General features: G+C 64.2%; 1 protein-coding gene across 1 annotated transcript in view; it reads left to right on the top strand.

Moving 5' to 3' along the window:
* ZNF142 (zinc finger protein 142) overlaps positions 1-444 on the top strand; it is a 9,669-nt gene that overhangs the window by 6,557 nt on the left and 2,668 nt on the right. Inside the window, 1 exon segment of the mRNA XM_010287370.1 lies at positions 1-443. This exon segment is cut by the window's left edge and continues 1 nt beyond it. Coding sequence (XP_010285672.1) covers positions 1-443 — 443 coding nt within the window.

Below are 444 nucleotides of genomic sequence, written 5' to 3'. Positions count from 1 at the left end.
GCTCCTTTGTGTGCTCCCGTGTCTCCACCATAACCTCCCACGTGGAGGATGGGTGCCGGAGCCTGGAGCAGTTCTGGTGCTCCCTGTGCCCTGAGGCCTTCCGCTCCCGACGGGCCCTCAAGAGTCACTGTGCTGAGAAACACGTGGTACATCCCAAGGAGGACAGACCCCAAAGCACCAAGATCCCTGAAGGGGATCAGGCCGGAGTTGAGACAAGCCAGCCCAGCGAGCCCCTGCTGCCCTGCAGCCCAGCAGCCCCCCCCAAATCTGCCCTGCCCAAGAGAAGGCGTTTCTCCTGCCCCAACTGCCCCTTCACCTGCCACCAGGAACGGGCCATGAAGACGCACAAGAAGAGGGGCTGCGTGGCACTGGGTGAGTTTCGCTGCGCCTCCTGCTCCTTCACCTCCAAGGCCGCCAAAGCCCTGCGGCCTGACCCCGACTCGG

This window comes from Phaethon lepturus, unplaced genomic scaffold, assembly GCF_000687285.1.
Source record: "Phaethon lepturus isolate BGI_N335 unplaced genomic scaffold, ASM68728v1 scaffold23315, whole genome shotgun sequence".
NCBI classification, from domain to species: Eukaryota; Metazoa; Chordata; class Aves; order Phaethontiformes; family Phaethontidae; genus Phaethon; species Phaethon lepturus.
Note: the sequence above shows the minus strand (reverse complement) of the source record. Positions and strands in the feature narration are given on the sequence as shown.